This window comes from Taurulus bubalis (genome assembly GCF_910589615.1).
Source record: "Taurulus bubalis genome assembly, chromosome: 6".
Lineage (NCBI taxonomy): Eukaryota > Metazoa > Chordata > Actinopteri > Perciformes > Cottidae > Taurulus > Taurulus bubalis.
In genome coordinates, this window is record NC_136594.1 from 24074105 (window position 1) to 24098458 (window position 24354).

A 24354-nucleotide genomic window follows, 5' to 3' on the forward strand; every position below is an offset into this window, starting at 1 on the left:
GTTAACACTGTTTTAGTTTTACACATGACTTCCACGGAGCATGAACAAGCCAAATTCATCTCCTCTGGTTACGGGGGAATAAACATGGAGGAAGCATTCAGTGTGGCTTTAGTCTTGATTGTGTTCAGAATTAAAGTTCATTTTTATGACTCTACTCAAAACTACATTGACTTTATTGCCAATATAAACCGACGCAGATTATTTCTAAAGACCCCTTTTCACGCGCATCAACTGGAACTGAACAGAAGGATGATTTCCTTTTTTTTTTTACACTTTTAGTTTTGGCTTGTTTGTTGTTTCACAATAAACCAGTGCACCACGACTCCAGAGCTCAACAACACAGGCTCATTTTGACACAAAAAAAGAAGTGACTAATGAGTAACGAGTAAATAAATACGTGTCACGGACACACCCATAAACAAATGCAACAACAAAAAATAAAAATAAGGAGTGATCCCAGATGTTTTGTCAGTAAAAAAGAAAAAAGGCCTGTGCGTGTGAAACAATTTAAGTCATGCCATTAATTAATCTAATGAGGAACACGTGTGACCCGGTGTCAATACTGTCATTACCGAAGGGTTTAACATGATGGTAAGAGTTGCAGCTTCATTTAGTGGGTGCTTTTACAGGTGAAGCGCACATCTGCTCCGTAATGTTTGTGCGGTTTGGTAAAATCCAATGAGCGGAGGAAGAAGGTGAAGCCATACAGTTAAAACATGTTTTGGGCCCAGCAGACTTTAAACACAAACGGGACTACACGGGGTGGGTGTGTTTGGGAGATTGCAGGTTTCTGTAAACACAGATTTTAGTTAGACTGACTGCGACAAACAAACAAAAAAAGATTAATAATCAATTAAGGCATCGACACAGCTGGAGCTGTGCATTCTTTTTTTTTTTACCAGAGTAGAAAACAGAACAGGAAATATATGTACAAAAGGTACAGTTAAGTGCTACTCAAGCAGCCTCGTGTTGGCTCGATCTGGGGCAAGAAAAACTGGAACCAGGACTGGCCTTTTCTTGTTCCATTACGTACAGAGGGGGGTGGAGGAGGGGGGGCTGGTGTTGGGGCCCAGGAGCTTTGAGAAGATCCTGAAGGAAAGCTCCAGGCTTAGGTCTAGCCCAGACCTCAGGTTATTGGGGGACAACAATTTACATGAAAGGAGGGAGGCGTAAGGACACAGGAGGCTCGAGGACCCGGGCCGGGCATCAGGGGGAGGTCTCTCCGTTGCGGCTGAAGAAGTACCTGATGGGAGGGCCGGGCAGGTCGTCGTCTCCGTCCGCCTCTGGGGCGAATGACACGGTGAGGTCGACGTAGCGGCGGTCCACTGATGGCTTGATCAGCTTCTGCATCCTGATGAGGCAGAGGCGAGGTTCAGAGAGGGGGGGGGGGGTCATATAGAGAATCACAAGAAGAAGAAAAAAGACACTCACGTGAGCTTGAGTCTCTTCGAGTGTCCAGGCATCACAGGCACGTAGAGCATCTTCACACCATGGACGACCATAGTGGGTTCGATTCCGTACTTTTCCTGGAAGACAACCGCAATTGATAAAAAAAAAACATTAAAAACAACCTACAGAACGAGACACTACACAATTACAAACCTCAGGGGGGAGATTCATTCATGTGAATACAAATAAACGGTATCTCACCCTCACTGCGTTTAAGAAGTCAGAGAGGGTGAAGTCCTCGTGGCCAAAGATAGTCCAACAGTCCCAGATGGAGAAGTAAATGTTGTCCCTGGGAAAGACGTCGGACAGCATCCTTCAGTGAGTGGGGTCAAAACTTAACAGGTGTTTTATCGCTTTCAAGGAATCGTGCGCTTACCTGATGAGTGACTGTTTAACTTGGGCCGGCTCGGTGAGCACCACTACAGGGATGGCCAAGTTAAAGAAGCAGTTCTTGAAGGACTTAAACTCGTAGCCTCCGACTACCTTGACCAACTCCAGGGCAACCTGGACGCGTCGCACATAAATTAAAAAAAATGCAAAGTTATTGATGTTGAACAACGGGATGCGTTTCTCGACTTTTAAAATCGGAATAAGTACAGACAATCATACTATCAACTTTTCTCTGGGTGTTTCAAAAAAAATTGTTTCACCATCGCTGCCGCATCATTTCAAAAGGTTTCTCACCAGTCCGGCCACGGCGGCAGTCGCCGTGGCGATGGCGGGGATGATCTTGCCGGCGATCCGCTTGGTCTTGAGTCGGTCGGCCGGCTCGATGGCGTACATCCTGGCTCTCAGGGCGGACGCCGCCGCCACGAAGTCCATGTGGCCGTTGCCGTCATCGTCCTTCTCAAACTGCAGCGGGCTCACCTGTAACCTCTCTGCGCGCGAAAGACAAAGACGGCGCCACCGGTGGTTAGAAGAGGCGTTACGCTACGCTTCGGTATTTGTTGTGTGTTTTTTTTCCCCTGTAGTTGTGCACCTGCGGTGACGTTGTCTGTAGCGATGGCCTGCTCCAGCTGTGCGATGGCCTCCCTCTCTTCCTCGCTGCTCAGAGGCAAATTAATTGAGTCGGGCTTCTTTGCCGTCTCGTCGGTCTCTATACACTGGAAAGGACAGATCAAACATGCAAGATTATGGGATTGTTTGGCAGTTTAACGCTACGAAAGAACCCTCAAGGACCAGCTCAGTGAAGACGCTCACTTTCTCTGAGGGCCTGTACTCTGGGATCTTGACCTCTGAGAGAAGCCGTGTCACCTCCTCTTCGGTGACATCCTGATAAAGAAGAAAAAGTCCCGTCAATAACCGTGTGTGTGTGTGTGTGTGTGTGTGTGTGTGTGTGTGTGTGTACGTACGCGACCTACCTTTTGTGAGTAAGGGATGTTATAAATCCCCGCGAAGAGGCGGGCAGTACTGACGATAAAACCAAAGTGCCTGCAGGGGAAACGAGAGGAGGGTTCGTTAAGCTTAGATGTGAAACGTACGACACAAGAGCGGCGTGAACTGCAGCGAGAGCGCATACTCACAAAGAATCATTCAAGTCAAAATCAACCGGCGCTGGAGGTCTTTTTGGGGACTGCCAAAACAAACCTGAGGAAGAGAATGAAAAATCTGCTATATTCTTTGCTCTTAAAGACAATGTATATTGAAATAATTCGATAACTTGACATAACAATAACTTACTTCCATCTTTTAACCTTGTGTCTAGGGGGAAAGAGTGCAACAGTTGTAGGGCCTACAGACAGAAACACAGTTATTGTGGAGCTGGCACCAACACACGTGTACATGCGATCTATTAATGAATGTGCTTTGCTACCTTTCTCTTGAAGTACTTTTCAAATTTCAGACGGGCGAAAGTGACGCACTGATCCCACCGGCTGGGCCGTTTGCTGAGCAGCTTAATGACCTGGAATGACCCCTCCAGACTTTCCCCCATCTGCATCCTCTACACAGACACACATAAAATCCTTCTAAAAAACTGTGTTTTACGCATTGCTGGCAAAGACGACTTCAAACCAGTGGGAACAACACTCATGCCATACAAAGTCTTACCTGTAGCACCACTTCCACAGAGGGGTGCGTCTGCCAGAACGAGTTGAACATGGAGGGCTTGTGTGCAAACAGATTCTCAAACTAGACAAAGTAAATGTTTAGGATTAGCACACGCAAGTGTACGGTAAAAAACAACAACAACAAAGATGATAACTTGTTGTGTTTTGAGCTGTCTGACCTTGTCTCTGGCCCACTGAATGGTGTGCTCGATGACAGAAGGGAAGGACTTGAGGGTGCAGAATGGGATCTCCTCTTCTGGGGGGTCCCTCTGGGGAGCAAAGCAAATGATCACTGTAAAGCTCTGCATCTGGGACGGCCAGTACACAAAGAACACAAAGATGGTCTCACACACGCATGTACTTACATGGCTATTGTAGGACTCAGTCAAATTTGGCACGATGATTTCTGTGTGTCCTTTAGTTCCCATGGTGCCGGAGTCCAGGAGGGGTTTCTGATTGGATAAACAGCGGCTGAAAACGAAACACATGATATCACTTGTTTGCCAAACTAGAAAAGAAAACTCCCCCTCCAATTCACTACATAGGCGTGCTCTTGCTGGTTGCTGGGTTGATGAAGAGGGACGGGCTCAGTCGGTAAAAAGTCACTTTAAATGTTTGCGCCGACCTGTCCACGTATCTGCGGGCCTCCACGTTGTCCAGCGCGGTGACCACCAGGTTGAGGCGGGAGTAGAAGGAGTCATTGTAGACGCTCTCGGTAGCAGGACACACCTTGTGGAGGAGAGCGTCCACCTGCAGTTCTGGGTTGATTTCCAGAGTGGCTTCTGCTGCCGTGGTGCTCTTCGGTTTCTGAGATCCCGGGAGGAGGAGGAGGAGGAAGAGGAGAAGAAGAAGAAGAAGAAGAAGAAGTAGTAGTGTGTGGTGGATTCTGATCACGGCTCTTGTGAATATAGAATTAATATTGCATTGAAAAGGGCTCACCTGTATGTGATGGGGTCTGAAGAGAAACTGCCGATTGAGGTTGGACTTTTCTATGAGGTCGGGGTCTGTGATGGACACCTGAGAAGACGCAGAGTGACAAATATTCACTAAACGCACAACGACGAGCCCTGAAATGTACCGACGAGAGGAAAGAGCAGCGAGAAACGCCCACCTCTCCGGAGCAGCTGGCCAATCCCACCCCAAGCAGGGCGAAGTTTTTCAGCATTTCACAGCCGATGGCCCCACAGCCCACCTGGAGGAGGAGACATTGCAGTTTTTTCCTTTTGGGACGAGAATCTTAAAAATAATTCAGCGCCTACGTGCGGTGCAACCCTCACCATGAAGACCCTGAGCTTGTGCAGTTCCAGGCACATCGATTCACCGATGCAGGCTCGCAACCCATCGTAGCGATCGCCTCTCGGGAAAAACTCCTCCGCGGCGACGGACTGAAGCGGCCGGACTACCTCGATGGCGTCGAGGTAAAACTAAACGCAGGAGGAGCAGAGGAAAGTAACTTTAATAAAGGTTTTCTTTTTAAAGAATGGACACAAATTCAGGAAACACTATTAAAGCTAATTGTTTAACAGGGAAGGGAAAAAAAGGAGGAGCTCGGCAGTCAACTTGAGGGACCCACCCATTGCTGCAGCGGCGCAAACTTCCCCGTGATGGCCTTCAGGACTTCCTGGCTGGCTAGACCTCCCACAGCCGCAGCTAACGGCGGGAGAGTTCCCCTCGCTGTTCTCGACAGACAGCGCACCAACTCGGCGTTCACGGAAGCCTGGAAAGGAAAGAGAGACGTTGAGGCGTCTGTTTGCATCTCTGCAGGTTCTAAACTAAATGTAAGCATGAAAAGAAAAAGCACTCACTTTGTTCTTGAGAGTTCCATTCACTTCCTCTGTTAGCTTCAGTAAAACCTCAGCATCCTGCGAGCACCTGATGGCATGAAAAGTTAAAAAAAACGCTCACTTTCCAACAACTTCACACACTGAAGTCCACAGTCAGGACTACTGGTATGAAACATTGAGTTTACCCGACGTTGGGGAGTCTGCTGTGCTGCTCCTGGAAGGTGTCCAGAGCCATCATGGCTGCATGGATCTGTAGTGGGGCCTGATGGGTACATACAAAATTGTATGGTAAACTGCTTGGTTAAACTCAAACAAACATCACAAGCCATTTGCAAATACAGCAGTGTCTCTGTGAAGTGCGCTAGCCTTGCCGTAGCCCTGGGTTAAGCCCAAAGTTAGCTGGCTCAGCGGCCCTTTAAACCTCACTTTGCCACGCAGTAACCCGGGACATCTCTCACCTCTGGTTTACTGAAGTCTGGTGTCAGGACCTGAGGATCACACAACTGTCTCTCTAATGTCTCCTGAAACACAGCAGGAAGCACAAACACAGAATATGTTTATCTAAACATAAATAATATGTTTTTGGGGTTCATCTGCGATATTTCTGGCAACTACTCGACTTACAAATCTGTACGTCTTGGGGGTTTTCACCAGAACAAAGAAGCCTCCGTGTGCATACGTTTGCAGTTGGGATGTGTCGCCTATTGCAAAGCTGTGAGGGGAAAGGACTAAGACCACACAAAAAAAACACACACACAAAAACAGACAAACATTGCTTAGATTAGATTAATGCACTCTTATGTCACTTTATTTTTATCTATCATTAAATGTGCTTTTTGAAATAGGTCAAAATGTGACCAAATTAACAGCGACAGTGAGTATGTTATGATATACAGCACATGTATTTCTTCTCATATACATATTATTAACCATATTCTAAATGTCGTGTAAATCTGTGATTCATCGGTAATGCCGCTGTCACACCTGCAATAATAAAAACATAGAGTAAAAACCCTGAGGTCATCATCGGCAATGTAGAAATAATACCTGAAACGGGCCGGGCGGTGCCATTGACTTCCACCATGCCGTTGACCTCTCTGAAGACAACACTCTGGCCCGTCTGAAGGCCGTGGGGCTGGTTGTCCATGCAGGTTACCACGCCAGGACTGTCCTGAAGGGTCCAAATGAAAAGGACAAAAAAGGGAGATGAAATATAGCTCCGTTTACGTCTCACAATTAAAAACAATTGTCTGACAGGAAGAAGATAGACAAATGGTAGACTGTCAGAAGTGTTCAAGCTACCCGAGTGATACTTTGGATGAAAATCTCCTTGTGCTCCTCTCCGGTGGGATCTGACACCTCAAACTCTTCTCCGAAATCACAAAACACCCGCACGCAGATGCCGTACGCGTCACAGCCGATGAACTGGAAAGGACGAGGTGAATAAAGAAGAAGAAATAAAAGGTTTGGCTCACGTTTAACTTGTTGGTGCAAGTCTCTCTGCGGGGGACAGTGGACTTACTCTGATGGGGGGCTGATGGGAGTGGCAGAAGTCGTTCACTCTCTTCTGGAGGCTCAATCGGGCTTCAGTCAGAATCACACACTGCAGGAGCGAGCAGAGAACAATGCAGTTTGGAACAAGTGGGTGCTTTGAGACGACGGCTGTGAAGGAGTATTAAAAAAACAACTACAGGTTCTGAACGGGGAGCCTTGCCTGGTACTTTCCGAGGAAGCCGAGGTCGGTGTTGTCGTCCAGAGCCGAGGAGGACACGTCGACGTGGACGTACGGGTTCAGCTCTGCGACCCGGGGGCACACCGCCGCCACCCTGCGGCGCAATGGGGAAAGAAGAAGTGTCTCAGATGGCGAGCTCTAATCGGGAGGTGAAGAGGTGGGGGAGCGGCCCAACGATCTTACCTGCTCTTCTGGCCCAACACGTCCTCTTTGTGGATGAAGAAGTTGTTGCCCAGATCCCATGTGTCGCACTGCTTCGTGTCGTGAAGGGTGACTCCCTGCACACAGATAGAAAGAAGAAGAAAAAAAGCGATGAGGCCGCAGGAAGACCGACTCAAGACACTCTCTGCGTTGCAACAGGAAACACTGCATACCTTCACGCCGGCCAGGACGATGTTCTTTGCTGCGGAACCAGAACAAAAGAGTGTCAAACCACAATTGAGGGATGTCCATCGACGCGAATGCTGCGGCAGTGAATATCTCACAGCAGTGCAGTAGCGCAATATTATGACATGTATCCCATCGTTACCTATCTCGATTCCCAGTCCTCCCATTCCACTGAGAAAGACTGAGGACTGGGCCATCTGGTGCATGGCGCTGTCTCCCAGCACATATCGCTGGCGACTGGATAAATAGAGAGAGGCAGGAAGAGGAAGTGTCAGTGAGCGAGAGAGGGCTGTAGTTGACTGTGGTATGCAGCACTGTAACGGGACGGTATCTCTAGTTTCAAGTGCTTCAATAAAAAAAGTGACAGCGGTTAACTGGACTTGCCTGTAAAGAGAGTCGTCAATCTCCATCGAGTCTGCAGCCATGCCGGGAGGGGAAGAGGGGGGAATTCAACTGAGACAACGGCTCTACCTGGAGAATGACACCAGAAGTACAAGCAGGGATGAACAACGATAGACAAAAATACCCGTGCGGGTTGTCACCCGTGGTAACCTTTAAACCAACGCCCTGCTGTGGGTTAGCTAAACGGCTAACTTCAGTCACACACACACACACACCTGCTGACTTTTAATATTAGTTTGTCACCTATGTTGTTAAACCCGGCGGCTGGCAGTCGCGCGCGCAAATGCAAACGGACTGTCTCGCGCCAACGCGGTGACGTGTTTCAACGAGCAGCGGTGCAGCGGTTCAGTTAGCTAGCGTGATCACCCGCGGGCTGAGAGCTCTGCGTTAGCTGCTACGGCTAGCTAGCTAGCGCCGAGTGCCGCTGCTGCCTGGTGCCGGTGGCGAGGACACTTTGTAGTGAACTCGTTAAAAGTGATGACGCGCACGTCGGGCTCCGGGTAACGGCTCAGGTATCGACAGCGGCTTTAGGTGTTGTTATGTCGTCCTACTGATCCGCGTGAAAGAGGCGCCGTGAATGTTGTTAAAATGAGAGAAATAATCGCACGGTACCTGTCAGTATGCGCGACGGGCTAGAGGGATTGAATGGTTGTGACTGGTTAAAAACTTGGGAGTTGTTCCGGGTTACTGCAATCACGTGACCAAGGTCATCCAATACGTGTCCAGTATTTTACAGGACTGTTTTGTGATTCAAAACTGAATGTATTGACAAAACTACTGGGTATTATTATAATATATATCAAGAAAAAAACTAAATGTACAGATTAATGATTCATAATAATAATAAAACATCTAAATTATAATAATAAAATAAAGGTTTGGGATTTGAACTGTTACATCACCTCCTCAAACTTGCATGACAATACTGTGACACTACCTATTTTCAGTCGTCGAGAGAGCGTTGTCTCCTCTTTTTTCATGATGACGTAGACAAAGACTACTGTTTGATTATCAATTTATTCTAATCATATTTATTGTTTTAATTTATGTGTGATAAATGCCAGAATCAACACTATTTCTAACCTTTAAAAAAAAATATAAAATGTTTGTAACTTCATTGATATGTTTCTTTTTAATTAGTTCATTGTGCGTGTGAATCTCAGCTCCAGTTGAGAAAGTAAGTAAGGAGGACAGATATCTGAACCGGTCTCAGCCAGAGAGAACACAACACAGCCTTTGGGTCTTCCACTGTGCAAAGAAACAAAGGTCGACGGCACGAGTGAAACATTGACGCACCGTCTCCCATTCTGGGAGATGATTTAAGGGGAGTACTGCTGTTTTTTTATACATTATATAATGTTGTGTGTGTGTGAGGGGAGAGAAGAAAAAAAGTTGCTGCGTCTTTTTTTAGCTCTATATATGTGTTGTAAAAAACATATCTCTTTGGCCTGATCTCTGGGTAAAGATTTGACTCTGTGATTGTTTTGTGTTCAGTTTATCTCTGACAGACAGTATCCGTCAACATCATGACCTCAGAGACACCCTCCCTCAAATCACATTGGTCAAGGACACGCACACACAGGAACCTCCCCTCTCTGAACTGGAGCCCAAATCACGCAGATGCACACAACGGGACTTTCTGAACTCCAAAGTGCCACCGGTCACCTCTCGGATCTCTTGATTCGCTCTCTCTCTCCTGGCAATGTGGTGCAGTCGTATGGCACTGCGTCGGCTCCAGCGGATCACTGCTGCTACTGCTGCTGCTGCTGCTCCACCACCGACTGGGGGTCTGACAAGCCACGCGCGGCGGGAGATGTCAACCCTGCAACGGGTGTATGTCACCCGACAGATCCCACCCGAGGGCCTGAGGATTCTCCGGGAATCTGGACAGTGAGTGTCCCGTTCGGTCCCTTCGAAAGTCTTGGAGTAGATTGCGTCATGCGTAAAGCTGACTGCGGTGTCCCTTTTTAGATAGGCCTGCTTTGTGGAGTTCATCATTTACTCTGCTATCAGGGCTGCTGATGTTTGCCTTTGGGTTGGTTTGATAAGACTGGGAGCCGAAAGGCCCCCCATAGAGGAACTGAAGAAACCTCTATCTGTACCTTAAAGGTCCCAGTATTTCCGTGAAAACCGACAGCTCGAGATGCATCTTAGTAGAAGGAACATTCACGAAAAGCTTGAGCACTCGATGCCATTTCTTCTGTGGACGATTAAGAAATGCATTTGACCTGGACCTTGTCTCCGTTTCCCCTCCAGGGTGCAGGTGGACCTGTGGGACTCCGACGACGTCCCCGTGCCCAGGGAGGAGCTCCTGCGGCGGGTCAGAGGCGTGGACGGTCTGGTCTGCGTGCTGACGGAGAAGATCGATGCAGAGCTGCTGGACGCTGCAGGTTGGGGGAGGACGTGTGTGTGCGTGTGTGTGTGTGTACGGCCTTCAGAGTCAGTTGAGTGAAGAATGCAATAAAAAGCGTTTTTCGGGGTGTACTCTCACAGGTCCAAACCTGAAGGTCCTCAGCACCATGTCGGTGGGATTCGATCATCTGTCTTTGGAGGAGCTGAAGAAAAGGTGACTCATCTTTCTATCTCCTTGAGACACATCAAAGTCGAGGGTGGTGATTTATTCAATGTGTGTGTGTGTGTGTGTGTGTGCCCCCTCCCCCCAGAGGGATCCGTGTGGGCTACACCCCGGACGTCCTGACCGACTCTGTGGCTGAGCTGACTGTGGCTCTGCTGCTCACCACCTCCAGGAGGCTCGTAGAGGCCACACATGAAGCCAAGACGTGACTAACCACACACGCTCAGATCCATCCATGTGAAAAGAAGATTTTGTTTTTGGGAGGGGTCAAAGGTTAAACTCTCTCTCTCTCCTTCTCGTGTCAGTGGCGGCTGGGGCACGTGGAGAACCCTGTGGCTGTGTGGACACGAGCTGGCCAACAGCACCGTGGGGATCCTGGGCCTGGGGAGGATCGGTGAGCACATGTCAATCAAACTGCCATTCCCGTACACAACAAAAACAAACAATAAAACACAATGCTTCTCACTGTGTGCTCGAAGGCGTGGCCATCGCCCAGCGCCTGGCCCCCTTCAAGGTCAAGAAGTTCATCTACGCGGATGTGGCCCCCAGGCCCGAGCTGGCCAGCGTCATCAACGCAGAGTACGGTGAGGATTGTTGAGATGATGTACTGCCTTCACACCCCGATCTCACAGGTCTCTGAGCAAATCAAGTGACACGTCAGGCCTTTGGTTTTGTTATTGCGATGGGCGCCGTCTCCCCGGGGGGCCACAGTCTCCTTCGACGAGCTGGCGGAGCGGTCGGATTTCCTGACCGTGTGCTGCGCTTTGACGCCGGAGACCAAGGAGATCTGCGACAAGCGCCTCTTCTCCAAGATGAAGAACACCTCCATCTTCATCAACACCAGCAGGTGCACGGATCACTTCTGACCCCATTGTTTGTGTCACAAAATACTCGAGTGCCAATCAAGTCGCTTTAATTCCGGTCTTTCTGTCGCGTTAAGGGGCGGCGTGGTGAACCAGGAGGATCTGTATGAGGCTCTGTCCACGGGCCAGATTGCGGGAGCCGGGTTGGATGTGACCGTCCCGGAGCCTCTGCCCACAGACCACCCGCTCTTCACCCTCAAAAACTGTGGTGAGTATGACAGACTCCACACCTTTTCTCTCTTACCCGTCATGCCATTCATCAATCTGCATTGTTTTGGTGCCATTTCCGTTCGGCCATTGTTGGAGTTTTCTCCCAAATGTGATTTTATTTTTGGAGCTTTGAGCACCACAAGCCACGATTGTCATAAAGTCCCATTTTATTGGAGACAAGGCCGGTAGAGCAAGGCCATCCTTCAAATTAGAGGATCGGCGGTTCGATCCCCGGTTCTGCTGGTCCATGTCGATGTGTCCTTGGGCAAGACACTTAACCCAAAATGGCTCCCGTAGCTGTATGCATGTTGTATGAATAGTGAGTCCTGATGGGCAGGTGTCACCTTGCATGGTAGCTCCTCCCATCAGTGTATGAATGGGTGAATGATCACAAGTAGTGTTAAAGAGCTTTGAGTGGAAGACTAGAAAAGTGCGTTACAGTCCATTGACCATGTCCAAAACTTGGCATCTCACACCAAAACAGTCTAGATTGATAAATGGAAGAAGATGCCGCTTTAATTGGGCCTCATCCTCTGTCTACATCCTCCTCCCACAGTGATTCTCCCGCACATTGCCAGTGCCTCTTACACCACCCGCAACGCCATGTCTGCCATGGCGGTGAACAACCTTCTGCAGGGCCTGCGGGGCGAGCCGATGATCAAAGAGCTGCAGCCGTGAAGGAGGAGGCGAACTCTCGTGTGCCAGTTTATTCCTTTTTGAAAGATTCTAAATAAAACCACCGCTTAAACTTTCTAACGCTACCCGCTTCACGTTGTGATCTTCTGTCAGCTCAACGTGTAACACAACGTCTGTTTCTTGTGTACTTCAGCTTTTATCCCACGCGAAAAAAAATTCTCCAGCAACCAAACAGAATTTCCTCGTTTTTTATTCAGTCTATAACACCAACTGAACGTACTGTACAATCTTCATAGCCTTCAACAGCAAACAGACAAACATGTAGTCCTCCCGTGGTTACAGTATTTTAAGTATACAGAAAAACACACACATACGCAGGAATACTTCAGATTTGGCATATTAACAAAAAGCCCAGCTTTTCAAGCTAAGGGCATAAGGCAGTGACTTTCTTTCAGAATCAAATTTTGTATGCATTTGAACAGTTTGGCATATTCATACAGGAGGGGGGCGGGGGGGTAGTACAGTCAGTGCATTTTCAGAGGTTCACTTGAACTGTTTACAGCTTTTAGAAGACAGCACCATAATGGCCCTCCATTGTTGGGAGGACTCTCCTTCTGCATTGCTCAAGAGCACGATCACGACTTCGCCACCGATTCCACGGCGTGGCGGTTACAGTTCATGTCTGCAGGGAGACACACCCAATACGAGGAGACTATACCCTTCTGGAGATATACAGACAAGTCAAGGTTATCCATTAACATGTGCCTCAAGTTACAACTGTCACTCGGTAACAGTGTTATGACTTAAAAAAAAAAAAAAGAGAAAGAAAAGAACGAAAAGGTAGAATAAGGTGCCGGACTAGGAATGGAGACACGAGACAGAACGCGATCAAGAGTACAAAAAGGCAAACGTGTAGTTTTCTTTTTCTCTTCGGTTCACCTAAACAACTCGACGACATGAACCGTGACTTCAATGGAACGAGCCTCTGCCCAATGAAGGCCTGCTCTTCCTCCATCCTACGCCACGATGTTTGGGAATAGATTCGCAGACATTCAAAGTACACACATAAAAAAAAGAAGCAAAAACTGGAGAAGAAAAAAAAATTAAAGACAGAATTCTTTTTGGACTTTTCCCAACGTTGGGTTTGATTTCACAAACTGTGGATGTTGTGATTTATAGATCACCGGCTTGCAAACCTCCCTGCTACAACCGTTAGCTTGAAACCCCGCCTCCCACATTGAGGTTGGATAATTACAACACAGCGAGGCTTTCACACGGTCCAACAGTCCAGTAAACATACTAGTTTTATGTTTGTTTTTTTAAAGAAAGAGGAAAGAATTACTTGTCAAAGTGCTTCACTAAAGGTGTATAAAGACACGCGAGTATAAAGCACTATCAAGTACAGTAGCAAAAAAAAAAGAAAAGACAAACGATGTTGAGTTCTTCGGGAGTTGTTTTGTCTCTCCTCTGAGAGACATGTCGAAACGGACCATAAATGTGCAATATTTACATTTCTAAAGCCCTTTTTTTTCTTTTTAAACACTTGCTGAACCTCAGCATATCCTTCAGTACTTCATTACCTTTTGAACAAACACACACATAGACACACTGTACAGACAAGAACACTTGGCCCACACACAGCTGAGACTTGACTCCCACTCAGTAACCAACAAGGAGGGGAAATGCTATAATTGCCCAAAATAAAAAATACAAATTGTGCCACGTAACGACACAAAATAAGGTGCGTTTATAGGCATTAATTGTTTTCAAAAAGAGACTGCAAGACAGTAAATTCAGCCTTTTTTTTTATATGATTGCCTCGAGTTTTATCACTTCGATAATAAAGAAGAAGAAGAAAATCGTTTTGTCAAGTCGACAACACACTAGATTCTCCGTCATCTTTCCCGTCGGTTGAACTGGAATTGGACTCGATCTGCCTTTTAGTTTCACAGCGCAGCACCAAGGAGCGCGCCACCGGACGGCTCTTGCACAGAACGAGGCACGGTCAATATGCAGGACGGTCTGATGCGGGCCGCTTACAAATGTGCAGCAGAGAACACAAAAGAAAGAAATAATCCACACACGAGTGGAATATTTGTACATATTTGCACTTGAACAGATGCCTTTCTCTCTCACACGCAAAGTGTTAGTGAGTTAAACAAACTGTAGACGCTCAGCATGAAGAGGAATCACCTCAGCAGGTCTACATATCACGAACATGGCACCTTTAATAAAGACAACATAGCGAACAGTGTGGCAGCTCCAAAACAAAAACCTTGAGACTGGCCTGAAACCCACGGGGGAGTATAACACTGGAGAGCTGTGGTTTTTCTACCATAAATCCAGAGCGACACACGAGGCACCTTTGCATCCCTGTTGTCCTCCTACGACTAAAAAGGGTTCACAATGACTTCAGCCACCTCGGGCGGCAGTGTGGGTCTCTCCGAGAAAAAAAATGACATTATCGTCCTTATCTTTGGTCTGCCGTCAGGACGGAACATCCGCCTGCTCTGCCACAGAAAACTTGCCTTGTTGTTTTGTTTTTGGGGTGGTCCTACAGCAGGGCGTTGGACATGTTGCTGTTCTGCCAGCGCAGGCAGGTGGTCTTGCAGTGCTTGTACAAGTGGGACGACTGGCTGAAGCGCTTGCCGCACTTGAGACAAGCGTAGGGTTTCTCCCCCGTGTGCACGCGGATGTGTTTCTTGCAGTCGGTCAGCGTGAGGAAGGTCTTGCAGCAGATTTTGCACGCGTACTTGCGAGCCCCCTCCACCACCAGGACGTTGTGCTCCGACAGCGCCTTCTTGCACTTGGACAGGACGTCCGCCGAGGCGCGGGTCAGCTGCGGCGGGTATGAAGCGGGCCGGCCGCCGCTCATGTCGTAGCCGCCGCTCTCGTTCAGCAGCAGGGGACTCGCCAGGCTTGAGGAGGACGAGGCGGCGTCCTGGAGGACCCCGACCACTCCTTCGTCTCCTCCCGCGCCGCCGTTCATTTTTGGAGCGATGCGCCTGTAACCTGGGTAACCCAGGACGGCGGAAGTCGCCGCCCCTGCTCGCCCCAGGGAGTGGAGTCCCAGGCTGGAGCGATGGAAGTCCAAACCGAAGGGATCTCCCCCGCCACACCCGCCGCTGCCCATTCCGCCACCTCCTCTGGGGTTTCCCAAACCGTCGTGCAGGGGGCGGAGGAACAAAGATTCGGCTTGAAGGTTGTCTCCGAAGCCGTTGCAACTCTCGCCGCCGAGCGAACCCGACTGCAGAAGGGAGGACGAAGCCGAGCCGGACGGCCTGCCAGCTTCCTGCCTGAGCAGGAAGTGGTGCGTCGATGCGTTGCCAGTCGTCGTGTTGGGGAGGTCGTCTTCTCCGCCGTCCAACCCCGTACCGCCACTCCCGAAATCCTTGGGGCCGAGGAAGCTGGAGATACCGAAACCGGGTTTGACACCCAGCCCGCTATTAAACCCGAAGCCTCCCCCGACTCCGGCGCCTCCTGCCATGCCGCTTTTGAGGAGGAGCTGGGAGCCGGGCGGCAACAGGGAGTCGGAGCTCGGCTGCGGCTCCGAGGTGAAGCTGCGGTCGCTGCTCTCCGGGCTCAGCTCCGCCTTCTCCTCCTCCTGGCCGCCGGGCCCGGCCTGCGATGTTACGTCGGCAATTTCGTCCGCTGGTTCCGGCGAGCTCAGCGGCTCTCGCTTAACCACAACCTGCATGAAGCAAAAGGAGGAGTTTCGTCTCATTTATTTTTCCTACACAGCAACTAAACTAAAGCACCATAATTGCACACATGCATCATTAAAGAAAACTTTCAATATTTAGTGAGAAAGCTTAAAAATAATGTTTCAGTTAAATATAAAAATGATTAATCTTTCTGTTTGGATTATGATTTCAATTTAGTTTCTCTTATTATCCGCCCAAAATCTTCTTTTTATTTTACTAGTGCGTACAAAAATAAAATCGTACAGATGTCGTGACCAGATGTTGTTGCCTGAGGCTTCAGAGTTCCTCACAACAACAACCACATCTTTACCTTCTGTTCCTGTTCTTCTGCCTCCTCCGCCCCTGATTTGATCTTCACCCCGGCTCTGTTGACCTGGTGGTCCTGCTCCTCCATGTCCTCCTCCTTCCTCACTCCGCCCTGCATCCTCCCCGAGTCCCCCCCCACGCAGTGTCCGCTGTCTGACTGGCTGGGCATCTGCGGGTCGTCGTGGGCCGCCCCGACCAGGCCGGCGCCGTCCAGTCTGGATTCGGCGCCTATCTTGCGGGAGTCCGGGGAGAGGAGCGCTCTCTCCTCCCGCTCCGCGTTCGTCCCCTCGTCTCCCAGCAGGCCCGGGCCGGAGGGGCGCTGCCTCTGCCGAGGCCGCTCCTCCGACAACCCCGTGGCCAGAGAGGGTTTGCGTTTGTGGAGGCGTCGGATCGGGAAGGAGGCCCTCTGTTCCACCACCCGACCGCCGGCCACGCTCCCGACTCCGTCCTCCTCTATCCCGCCCAGAGCCGAGCTCACCAGGCTCAGGCCCAGCTGCTGCAGCAGGAAAGAGCGCTGCAGCTTGGACGCGGCGGCGTTCGCTGCCAGGTTAGCGTTGGCTGCAAGAGTGGAGTTCGCCGCTGCATCTGCGACCGCCTGCTGTTGCTGCTGCTGCCTGTGCCTCTGCTGCTCCTGCTGCGGGGGGTGGAGGTGGTGGTGCTGGAGGGCGGTGGGTCTGTCGGACGAAGGCGACATGGGTAGGGTGCGCGTGGTCAGGTAGTGTTTGCAGGCCTTGACCACATTGTTGAGGTGCAGATGCGAGGCCGCCAGGAGGATATCCATCACGTTGCTCTCGCCCAGCATCAGCGTTGAGGTGTACATCATGTCCACCAAGGCGGCGAAGGCCTCAGCGGTCACCACCTGCAAGCACACAGGAAGTTCATCGTTTGTCCGTCTGTTTGTCTCGCTCCATGTTCGCCTCTCTATGTCCGTTCGTCTGTCTGTCTCTATGTCCGTCTTTCTCTCTCTCTCTATGTCCGTCCGTCTCTCCGTCCCCCTTTCTCTCTCTCTCTCTCTGTGTGTGTCTATGTCCGTCCGTCTCTCTCTCTCTATGTCCATCCGTCTCTCTCGCCCTCTCTCTCCATGTCCGTCCGTTTCTCTCTCTCTGGTTCTTATTGAAAAACCTCCCCATGGACATCAGATAGTGTCCTGCCCCAACTACCACTGCCAGTAACTACTGCCCTTGTTTTACACGACCACACTACTAGGACCCACACCTCGCTGTCCAGCTGGATCATGTTCATGCTCGAATCTCCCTCTGCGACCGTGAACAGGGCGCGGAAGTGCGTGCTGCAGGCGGCCAGCACCGAGCGGTGGGCCTTGAAGTGTCTGCTGCCCACCACGATGACGCAGTCGCACAGCTGACCGTGGACGCGCTGGTAGTTAAGCTGCTGGAAGAGCTGCTCGAAGTGGCCCGGGAAGTCCATGGCCCTGGAGGACGGAGGAGGGTGAAAAGGTTGATTAGTTGACCCACATCCATCAACAGCAGTTTTGATAATTGTTTGAGTAGAAAAAAGAGGAGCTAAACATGTTCTGCTTCCATCAGAGCATTTTATCTCTATTTTCTTATATTTCATAAACTATATGATCAAAGCATTATTTGGGTTATCTACAATCCCCAGATCATGAAATGATGAGTGTAAAAAGTCGATGGCGGTCTAAATGAGAGTATGTGCAGGATACGTGAACGTGAAGGTGGGGTTGGACAAAGATGTTACACAGACGAAGATGTTATCATGTGCCAGTTTTGACAATTGTTTGAATAGAAAAAAGAGGAGCCAAATATTTGCTGCTTCCATCGAAGCATTTTTTCTCTCTATTTTCTTATATTTCATAAACTATATGATCAAAGCTTTATTTGGGTTATCTTCCGTCCTCAGATCCACTGATTATGAAATGATGAGTGTAAAAAGACGATGGCTAAATGAGAGTACCAGGATACGTGAACGTGAAGTTGGGGTTAGACGAAGATATTTTCATGTGCCAGTTTTGTCTGATGATGATGATGATGATGATGACATTTGGACAAAGAGACAAAATAACACCCCCTGTGATGGGGTGAAAGGGCTTGTTTACATTCCTCATGATGCAAATGCAACACAAAACTAACTGCGCTACAGGAATGCACTAGTGTGTTTAGTTTAGTTGTATTTGTTGTGTAACTAACGGCCCCATCTGAATGGTCATTGGTCATCCCAGTGTTTGCACAATGACAATAACTGATCCTTGAATTACTCTGCGGACCTACAACACATCACATGGAGATTGTTAACTGATGTGCACAATGGGCTTTAACTAACTTGTTATTATCTATGAAATAACTTGGGGCTTTAGCCCTGGTAACGTTAATCAGGGCTGACGTGACGTAACGCAATTACAACCCAGCAGCTAGAGGAAGCATAGCAGTACCTGTCTGAGGGCTAGTTCAGGTTAACGCTAGCTAGTTAAAGACACAGCGTCCCGGTGACACGAGAGAGACGGTAACAACTTTACCTGGAATCCCACCGTAGCGTCGGTAACGAGAGGCCCTGGCCAAGAAACGGACTCGGCTAAAGTTAGCTGGCTTGTTGACCAGCGAGCTGCGTGCTAGCTCCCACAGAAGCGGCGCGTTAGCATCCGGTCCCCCGGCTGGGCCGCTCGTTGGTGTCGAAGCAGCTCTCTGCCTCCATCGGCTGTAGCAGCAACAGCTAGCTATCAGTTAGCTAGCTAGCTAACTTAGTTAGTTAACGTGTCTGTCACCCATGCGGTCCCACCACCTGACACTTTACTTGCAATGAATGGTTTTGGCTGAGGTGGGGGTGGGTTTGAAAGCCGCCAGTGGTGTGCGCTCACGGTGACTGTTCGTCTCGAGCGGCTGGACCCATGAGCGGGACGCGTCCGGTCGGTGTCACCCGGGCAACCAGTCAGATAAAATATCGGTTAATACGGCAGACGCTGACTGTTAACCACTGCCCGGGTCAGACTCGCGTGTTTTTATTTTGTAATAGTTCAATCACACAGACGGGTTTCTTCCCAACTAGACTCACAGGGTGGCGCTGTGCTCCACTTCCATACCCGTGACCTCGCAGAGTTGAAGGGCTGCAGTTACACCTGTTAACCACACAGTGTCGCTGCATCCTAAAAGCCTGTGTTCTCAAAGACTATACAGAGTCAAGATAGTACCCTTTCACCCTATCATTTAACTCTGCTACTGGCTTTTTCTAACTTTCTTAATAATTGATCGTTATCAACTAAGTTTTGGACAAATTACCTTAAATTAAAATAAGGTATTTATTTTCATTATTTCAATGGATACATTTCATATCGACCCACACTAAGTCCAGTTTATGATATGTTCAAGGAGATACAATATTGGGAGCATTTATATCGCCTTTCAGTGGCTCAAATATGGAAGGCCGAAAGTGACATTAAATGCCTCTATTTCCAGACGATAGATGCTAAAAACATTTTTGCGGCGTCGTTAACTTAAAAACATGCTCCATGAGCTGACACAAATACGTCTTAGCGAAACCGGAAGTACAATGAGGTAAGCTTCTTGCGCCCAACTCGTGACAACAACAATTATGGCTGCCTCCTGCTCGCTGGTGTGTTGCGGGGAGGAGAATGATTCCGACAAAGCTGTTATTGGTGACTGCCTCACTTTTCTAGTTTTTTTAATTAGAAGAATGAAATAATTATAACGGTTGCAGTAAATGTTGGGTGCTTAATGTTTCCTCCGCTTTAAACACCCGTTTGTAATGCACACGTGGGTGCTAGCAACAGGGCTAACTAGTGTTGATTAGTGTTTTTTTCTCGTGTGTGTATAAAGTAAAAAAAACGTCCATAAAGTTGTTTTATCTTGTTACTCGCAGCTCGCATTCATTAAACGTTATGCTAACGCGTGTCTACCATTTCAATGTGTTTTGTGGAGGTGTGAAACTCAGATATCGATGTTGTATGTTTCTCCTTCTCAACAGTTCGCTTTTCAAACGGCTGCGTCAAAAAAGCCGGAAAACTGGATTTCACGATGTACAAGCACACAGACGAGATTAACCCCAGGAAGAAGAGACGGCGGATCATGGTGAGAAATAGGACCGGGTGGCTGTCACCCTCGGCAGCGCGTGTTTGCACTGTGACGTAGACGTTTAAGGTGCGCATCTCTGCTCTTCGTGACCGTTTGCCCCGCCTTGTCCCTCTGTGTCTAGGCCGCTGAATCCGACAGACTGGCCTACGTTGGAAATAACTTCGGGGAGGGGTCCTTGAAATGCAACAATCTTTGCAAGTAGGTCGACACATTATTATTTAGCTCTTTGCGCTAGTTACTGCTGCGAGTGAGATATATACACACACACACACACACACACACACACATATATATATACACACACTTTAGTCATCCCCAGGGGGGGGATTTGTTTGTGGCAGCTGAAAGCAAAGTTACAGAATAAACATACCAATATAGTTTTATTTTTTGTTGTTACCAAAAACGTTTGCTTTGTCTTTCCATTTTTGTTTTGTTCCGTTTGTCTCTGTCTCTTGTCCCCAATGTAAAGCGTCTTTGTGTACTTAGAAAAGCGCTATAAAAGTTTGAATTATTAATATTAAGAATGGAAAATACTCTCTCTATATATAGACAGAAAGACAATAAAATAGCGGAGTATAACATACCGGTATTCAATTTAAGAAAATTAAATAATAAAGAAAATGCAAATTATATACATTGTGTATATACAGTGACTAAATGACAAAAGCGGTGCTCGGGTTATTGATGATGATTTATTATAAAGTCTTATTGCAGTTGTTCTCCTGTAACGGTCCTCATGACAGCGGAGCTGAATCAGTCTGTTGGAGAAAGTGGTCCGCTGTTAGGTGGTGGAGAGTGTGGTCCTGGTTATCCCAACATGGACAATAACTTCTTCAGTGTCCTCCTCTCCACCATCGGTTCCGGACAGTCCTGTTTGCAGCCGATGATGGAGCCATCAGTTTACTGAGTTTGTTCGGTTGCAGATACTATGTGGGCGTGCTAAACAGGCAGACCATGCGAATGGAGGTGCACATGGCTCAGCTCTTCAACATGCAACCTCTCATACCGGGGGAGGCCACGGAGGACCCAAAGCCCCAGGCCCCTAACCAAACCTACGGAGACAAGGTGCCATGATCACGTCCAGCCTTTTCTCAGAGTTGGGACTCGAATGAGAATTAACTCGCCGTTAACGTCTTGATCTCGTTTTTCCCCACATCCCAAAGGTCGACTCTTTGATTGAGGCGTTCGGCACCCACAAGCAGAAGAAAGCCCTGAGCTCCCGCAGGCTTAATCAGGTGGCCAGCGAAACCCTGCATAAAGCGGTGGCCAAGGCTGCCAACACTGTGATCACCGAGAAGGGACTGGAAGGTAAGCAGCTCCGTGGAGTCAGTCGTCCCGTAAGTCGTCTGTGGGGCCCGCCTCCAAAGAACGATTGGGAGCGGTTGTGTTTAAATGGAATACCGAACGCCACAAAGTCTTCTTTTGTCAGCACTTTGTTCATGTCTTTTTTTTCCCCCTCCTTCCCTCAGCTCTCCAACAGGAAGTTGCTGAGACAGAGGCTCAGGGAGACCTGGCTCTCCACCTGCCCCCCTGCAATGCAGCCGCCGACAGTCCTGAGAACGTCTACTTATTTGACGACAGTATCCTTCATTTGTCTCTCTCTCAAGAAAAGAAAAGATCACGTATTCTGGGCGAAAGCTATTTATATTTTTTTCCTTAAATGATATCCGCAGTCCTGAGTCCGGTGGACTTTGAGGCTTTGGAGGAGGCTGGTTCCAAGATGGCGGCACTCACCTCTGAGGAGATGCAGAAGATGAGAGAGGACGGAGGGTAGGGCGACCAAGGGGCGCACGCTTGCTGAGACATTTTGTTTGTTTCCTTGCGTTCTAATTATTGTCCGTGCTCTTTTTTTTTGTTGTTGATTCAGGTCCTTGTGTGTGTTGAAGCACCTGGAGAACATGGCGACCGTGGGTGAAGCCAGAGACACGGTGTCGCGCTGCACCTTTTACCTGTCGATGCTCCTCTTGCTGTCGCGGCAGAAGAACGTAAACCGCAAATGTGAGTTTTTTTTCTTTTGCTTTCATCGTGCCTTAATATTTTGCCTTCTGAACTGGAGCGCAGGCTAACTGTGATTTTGTGTTTAAACTAACAGTCGGGCTGGAGGAAGGCTGCCCTCGCTCCGTTCAGGGCCAACTGCTCAGAACCTTCACCGTGGAGACTTTCAACAGCGGCAGGTAGGACCGAACCGTGGTTGGATTAAATCGACAACTTCATATTTTAAAAAATCCTCTGAAAATGTCTGACTACAGTTCAAAGTGGCAACCTCCAGTGTGGACAATGGGGAGAAAAAACCCCACAACTGCAGTTCCTTGAATGGCCACTTGAGGTTGGCTCCAAAGGGGAGCTGGTTAATTGATATTGTGACATGGGACTAAATATTGTCTGATATTTTAGAATATTGTTATGTCTGTTCCTGGTTTTAAAGGCTGCATCTCAGGGACGTTACCTCATTTCCTGAACATACCAGACTGTTCTATTATTTCCCTTTACCTACTTAGCCTTTATATCCACATTACAGCTGATTCTTTATCAAAAATCTTGTGTAAATGTTTTGTAAAAGCACCAGTCATCAATCATACAATATCGTCTCGATATTGGGGATGTTTTATTTGCTTCACATCGCCCAGTCCAATAGACCCCCATTACAAAATTACCATTTCCTCTGAATTTTAACTTTGTTTTTTCTCCCTTACTTCTTCTTCAGGGTCCAGAACATAGTGTCGTCATCAATGCGTTCCAAAATAGCGGCGTACTCCCTGGCCCTGCTGCTGCATATGAGTCACATGACTGCCGACCTCACGTTACTGCACCGCGACCTGGGAATCACCGAGGCCAGGTAAGCTTAGAAGGCCAAGTCCACATATGGCAACTGTAATGTTTCTTTTGTGTAAACAGCATATTCTGTTTGGATATTACAAACGAGGTCTTATTTCACAAATGGAGCATTTTCTGATGAAGACATGTCTAATAATATTGTTGCAGGAGCATATTTAGTGCATGTAAGCGTAGCGTGTTGCAGTTTCACTAGTGCATTAAGTGACATAATTAAGAACACTTAAGCTCAATGGTGTTGACTCATCTGCATGTATTGATGTAAATAAAAAAAGTTTTCGTTCATCACACAAAGCTGTGAATTCTCTAATTCTAGTTTACAAATGATCATAAAACACTGGATGAGAGGTGCATTTAAAGAACTCTGTATTCAGTAACTGATGGCTCTGTCTCCCCCTACAGGATGACTGAAATAGCAAAGTCAATGGGACTGACTCTAGTTAAACTGGCCCGGGGGAAGGCCAAAAAGGATGGGCTGCAAGACACTAACCGGCATGCCTCTCTGGTTCTTCCTCTGGTCAAATACAAAGCGTTCGCAGAGGGGAAGAAGCGGAAGAAAATGCTCTGAAGGTCAAGATAAGAACCGAGTGGGGAAGGAGGACTATAAGAATTGGAAATGCCACAAACGAGAACTGTTTATTAATGCGTTTTGTAGACAAATAAAGTGGTAAACGTTTGAGTTGTACACGATGTCGCTACTTATTGCTCACTGTGCAAGGTACATAAAGAGCAGGGGGAGAGGGAGAAATGAGCCGTGAGCACATTCTATAGGCGGTAAAAACAGAGGCACATTTGAAGAAAGCACATATTGCACACTTAATATCATTTTCCCTCTTTATCTGGCTATTACCAGAGTGCGTGGTTGCAGCGTGTTGCAAAAACAAACACAGGGAGGAGAGGTGGGGACACAAAACCTGCAGACTTGTCAGGAAATGGCTCAGTGCAAGAAGCAGAAGCGTGGCCTTTGTTATTTTTCCCAAACTGACCACTCCTGTCCTAGCTACAATCATTGGATTAAACAGAAAAAAATCCAACAAGGCATCTCTGAAGCCGCCTCATCTTCAACAACCCAACTTGACGGAACCAACGGAGTCGACCGCAGGTCTGCACGTGACTATGAATATCTTTAATGTAAAAAGCACACGATTTAACTTAAAGCTTCGGTATGGAAAGCGGCGGTTTAAGATGTCGGGTGACGGCGATGCTTGAACGCTGCATCGGTCCACGATCTGTTGGGTGCACTGGCCATTTCATAATTTTTTTTTTTTTTACAAAAGTCTTGATTTTTAGATTTACAAAATGTAAATGCACCTTTTTTTAGTGGTTAAACTGGGAGCAGCCTCTTCTTTGACCGTTACTAGGCCT

The 24354-nt window shown here is 48.2% G+C and overlaps 4 protein-coding genes across 4 annotated transcripts; 2 read left to right on the forward strand and 2 right to left on the reverse strand.

Moving 5' to 3' along the window:
• Positions 1–232: 232 nt before the first annotated feature.
• On the reverse strand, positions 233–7840 carry uba6 (ubiquitin like modifier activating enzyme 6). Its single transcript, XM_079219361.1, has 31 exons — positions 7785–7840; positions 7543–7637; positions 7388–7416; positions 7197–7291; positions 6996–7107; positions 6804–6884; positions 6584–6706; positions 6329–6452; positions 5906–6009; positions 5740–5802; positions 5467–5543; positions 5303–5369; positions 5071–5214; positions 4775–4921; positions 4609–4689; positions 4437–4514; positions 4123–4304; positions 3863–3968; positions 3677–3766; positions 3499–3579; positions 3263–3391; positions 3130–3181; positions 2973–3036; positions 2811–2880; positions 2650–2721; positions 2429–2552; positions 2134–2327; positions 1826–1953; positions 1651–1738; positions 1432–1526; positions 233–1351 (listed from the first exon to the last, which is right to left on the reverse strand). Exons 1-31 carry the CDS (start codon positions 7823–7825, stop codon positions 1207–1209), a joined length of 3081 nt encoding a protein of 1026 aa, XP_079075487.1. The 5' UTR covers positions 7826–7840; the 3' UTR covers positions 233–1206.
• A 1664-nt stretch (positions 7841–9504) lies between these two features.
• On the forward strand, positions 9505–12165 carry grhprb (glyoxylate reductase/hydroxypyruvate reductase b; the record flags this gene model as incomplete). Its single annotated transcript, XM_079220306.1, has 9 exons — positions 9505–9692; positions 10059–10192; positions 10296–10368; positions 10466–10582; positions 10683–10771; positions 10857–10961; positions 11089–11224; positions 11318–11448; positions 12007–12165. The coding sequence occupies 9 exons, from the start codon at positions 9505–9507 to the stop codon at positions 12126–12128; spliced, it is 1095 nt and encodes a 364-aa protein (XP_079076432.1). The 3' UTR covers positions 12129–12165.
• Positions 12166–14640: 2475 nt separating this feature from the next.
• On the reverse strand, positions 14641–18718 carry zbtb5 (zinc finger and BTB domain containing 5; the record flags this gene model as incomplete). The annotated part of the gene is made up of 4 exons (XM_079220079.1): positions 18588–18718; positions 17312–17525; positions 16101–16955; positions 14641–15777 (listed from the first exon to the last, which is right to left on the reverse strand). The coding sequence occupies exons 2-4, from the start codon at positions 17519–17521 to the stop codon at positions 14641–14643; spliced, it is 2202 nt and encodes a 733-aa protein (XP_079076205.1). The 5' UTR covers positions 17522–17525; positions 18588–18718.
• A 930-nt stretch (positions 18719–19648) lies between these two features.
• polr1e (RNA polymerase I subunit E) lies at positions 19649–24352 on the forward strand. Its single transcript, XM_079219723.1, has 11 exons — positions 19649–19721; positions 20051–20154; positions 20279–20355; positions 21081–21222; positions 21321–21465; positions 21627–21737; positions 21831–21927; positions 22025–22155; positions 22250–22331; positions 22862–22993; positions 23392–24352. Exons 1-11 carry the CDS (start codon positions 19658–19660, stop codon positions 23555–23557), a joined length of 1251 nt encoding a protein of 416 aa, XP_079075849.1. The 5' UTR covers positions 19649–19657; the 3' UTR covers positions 23558–24352.
• The last annotated feature ends 2 nt before the right edge of the window (positions 24353–24354 follow it).